General features: G+C 33.1%; 1 protein-coding gene across 1 annotated transcript in view; it reads left to right on the top strand.

The window, feature by feature from the left end:
• Nucleotides 1-467, top strand: part of LOC107739823 (calsequestrin-2-like) — an 8,185-nt gene extending 7,718 nt beyond the window's left edge. Inside the window, exon 11 of the mRNA XM_016552030.1 lies at nt 264-467. Coding sequence (XP_016407516.1) covers nt 264-467 — 204 coding nt within the window. The remainder of the gene's footprint in view (nt 1-263) is intronic.
• Nucleotides 468-3,417: the final 2,950 nt, after the last annotated feature.

Genomic DNA, 3,417 nt, shown 5'->3' with positions numbered 1-3,417 from the left:
CAACCACCACCAGTGTGCAGCATCCACTTGGATAATTGGATGATTAAATATATCCAATTAGATAATTATAAACAAACGGATTTGTAGCACAAATAGTTTAAGTTTACAGCACTTTTTTACTCTTCTATTTATTTACCTACTGAATCAGAAGTCTCACACATTCACAGAAAACAGCTTACTTCTACGTGGCAAAATAAGGTGCAAAGCCTATATATTCTGTGTTCTTATCATCTTTTACTTGTGTGTGTGTGTGTGTTGACCAGGCTGACAGTGTGTGGTTGAACATGCCTAATGATGAAGCTTTACCGTCAGCGGAGGAGCTGGAGGACTGGATAGAGGATGTTCTCTCTGGAAAGGTCAACACTGAGGATGATGATGATGATGATGATGACGACGACGACGATGATATCGATGATGATAGTAGTGATGAAGACCATTATGGTGATGATGATGATGATGATGATTAAGTGGCATATAGAAAAACCATAACCACAGAGTTCTGTAACTGTGAGTTCTGCAGATTGTATTGATTCTGTTTATTTTAATGACTGATGGTTTATTAATTACAGAGTTGACTTGATTTATTATAGAACTGTCTGCATTGCCAGCAAGAGACATTTGATAATGCAAAACGTAAAAATATATAATGACATATTATAATTCTGGTGCTGCTTATTCATCTGGAACTGTATATGGCTACAAGAAATAGGGTGTTCTGTAGTATTACTTGTGAATTTTATGGGACATTTAAGATGTATCAACTTTTCAGTTATATAATCTGTTTGTATTAACATTGTTACATGTACCTATATTTAATCATGTTTGGGGGACAAATTTGTAGAAGTGAGCTAAATCTGATTAAATGTCCTGTTGGCGGCATCTAGCAATACCCTAATTTGTAAAAACACTACATAAAAATACATGACGTTTTCTGTTTGGATTAGGTTATAGTATTTATAACTAGCTGTGTATAAAAAACATCAGAAGTCTATGGACTGTCCCTATTTAAACTACCAGTTAAAAGTTTTTGAACAGTAAGATTTGTTACAGTAAGAACAGTAAGAGTTTTTTTTTTAAAGAAGTCTCTTCTGCTCACCAAGCCTGCATTTATTTGATCCAAAGTACAGCAAAGTAATATTGTGAAATATTTTTACTATTTAAAATAACTGCTTTCTATTTGAATATATTTTAAAATGTAATTTATTCCTGTGATTTCAAAGCTACATTTTCAGCATCATTACTCCAGTCTTCAGTGTCACATGATCCTTCAGAAATTATTCTAATATGCGGATTTGCTGTTCAATAAACAATTATTATTATTATTATTATCAATATTTAAAACAGTTGAGCACATTTTTTTTTCAGGATTCTTTAATGAATAGAAAGATCCAAAGATCAGCATTTATCTGAAATAAAAAGCTTTTGTAACATTATACACTATAGCATTCAAAAGCTTGGAGTCAGTATAATAATAATAATAATAATTTATTTTTTTAGAAATTAATACTTTTATTTAGCAAGGATGCTTTAAATTGATAAAAAGTGATGATAAAGACTTTTATAATGTTACAAAAGATTTCTATTTCAGATAAATGCTGTTCTTCTGAACTTTCAATTCATCAATGAAACCTGAAAAAATTATACTCAGCTGTTTTCAACGTAATAATATATATATATACAGTATATATATTGTATACTATAGTGTACATAGCTACTGCATGTAAATGTGTTTGGGTTTCTTATGAACTTTCTCATAATGATTTTAGAACCTTTCACATCTAACATCATTAGCTCAGCAGTATGGAGGAACATCTACAGATGGAGCCGCAAAGTAATTTAATTCAGTAGACACTACATCTGTGCACTACCAGACTAAGTGATTAAACTGGAATGCAGAACACTCCCCCTCAGCCTCAGTTACCCTCACCTTCATATGGATGCTCTTTCCAACGAGATTTATGACATAATCCAGATGCCGCCCATATGACTCATACCCATATGACTCGCCCATATGAATTAGACCAATCACATGACTGATGTGACCTATGAAGGCAGCCAATCTCTAGCAAAGCTGAGGTGAAAATCCAGTGTGGCAAGTTTAAAACTGCAGTTTCACCTTTGCACTGAATCACAGAAAGGCTTCTTGAGTGATTTACAGTCACGGCATGTATTTGCACATACAGTACAGTGTCTCACAGGGAGGGTTCAAAGTACACTCTAAACTTAAGAGTGTGACATTGCTGATTTGTTTACCCTTTCATTATTTGCAATCAGAAGGAATGAATATTTATAATCTGGCCTATATGAACAATGAGTTTAAGAGCCAATTCAGAACAAAAGATCAAAGTACAGTTGTATAACATGCCTACAGTTCAACAACCTCAACAAGTACATACTTGGCAGTAAGAAAGGTTACAGATGAATTTCAGTGTTATTAAAATGTCTGTTTTATTCAAATGTATGATGTGAGCTTTGAAGCATTTGTTATAACAAAATCAGGCATACAAACAGTGGCCTTCGGCAAGTGAGGTGCGAGTTGTGAATTTGTGAATGACTTAATAACACACACATACATACACACACTGTGTAAAAGCAGAGGCACAGTCACATTATGAGTGGTTTATATAAAGTAACTCAGTCCACACCATCACTGTCTTAAAAAACGTCTTAATATAAAAGTTTTAGCAAAAAATAGCATTTAATAACATTGTAAAATAGAAGAGAATGAGGGACAAGTGACGAATAATAATAACCCATGATAAAAACCCATAATAAAAATTGTAACCTAAAATGCCAGTCTATATGTGCAAAACCAGGTCAATGACAATGTTAACACATCCATCTTTCCCCTCAAGAGGGTGCTGTGTTGGTTAATTCTTCCAATGACAGAAAAATGTAAAGTGATGAACAATAAAATTCTGTCATCAAACTTGTATGAACAGACTTTCTTCTGTGGAACACAAAAGGAGATATTGTGAGAAATGTCTCAGTGTTTGTTTTGCCTATGTAATGGAAGTCAATGTCAACCAAAACTGTTTAGTTACAAACAATGCTTCAAAAGACTTTTTGAGTGTGTGTGTGTGTGTGTGTGTTCCTCAGAAGAAAGTAAAACGAGTCAAACGAGTTTGAAATTTAAATTGTTGGGTAAATTATCCCTTTAATTGATAAATATTTCAAGCAGTCGTATGTTTCTAAATAAAAAGAAAATTAAATTTAATGTTATGCATAGATATGGCATGATATTTGAACACTTGTGATAATCCTTTTAAAATTAACCACTCTGAAAAAAATCAGTTTTAGACCAATTTTGTTGTCCTTAACAAGGGCTGACAGCAACATTCTAAATCAAGGTAAAATGACCAGTGGTCATGACCAATCAGTTGTTTCTCAGCAGTATCTCAACATTGGCAGACAAAA

Source organism: Sinocyclocheilus rhinocerous, unplaced genomic scaffold (genome assembly GCF_001515625.1).
Source record: "Sinocyclocheilus rhinocerous isolate Xijiao unplaced genomic scaffold, SAMN03320098_v1.1 scaffold1306, whole genome shotgun sequence".
Taxonomy (NCBI): domain Eukaryota; kingdom Metazoa; phylum Chordata; class Actinopteri; order Cypriniformes; family Cyprinidae; genus Sinocyclocheilus; species Sinocyclocheilus rhinocerous.
This window is presented reverse-complemented; position numbering and strand designations above follow the sequence as displayed.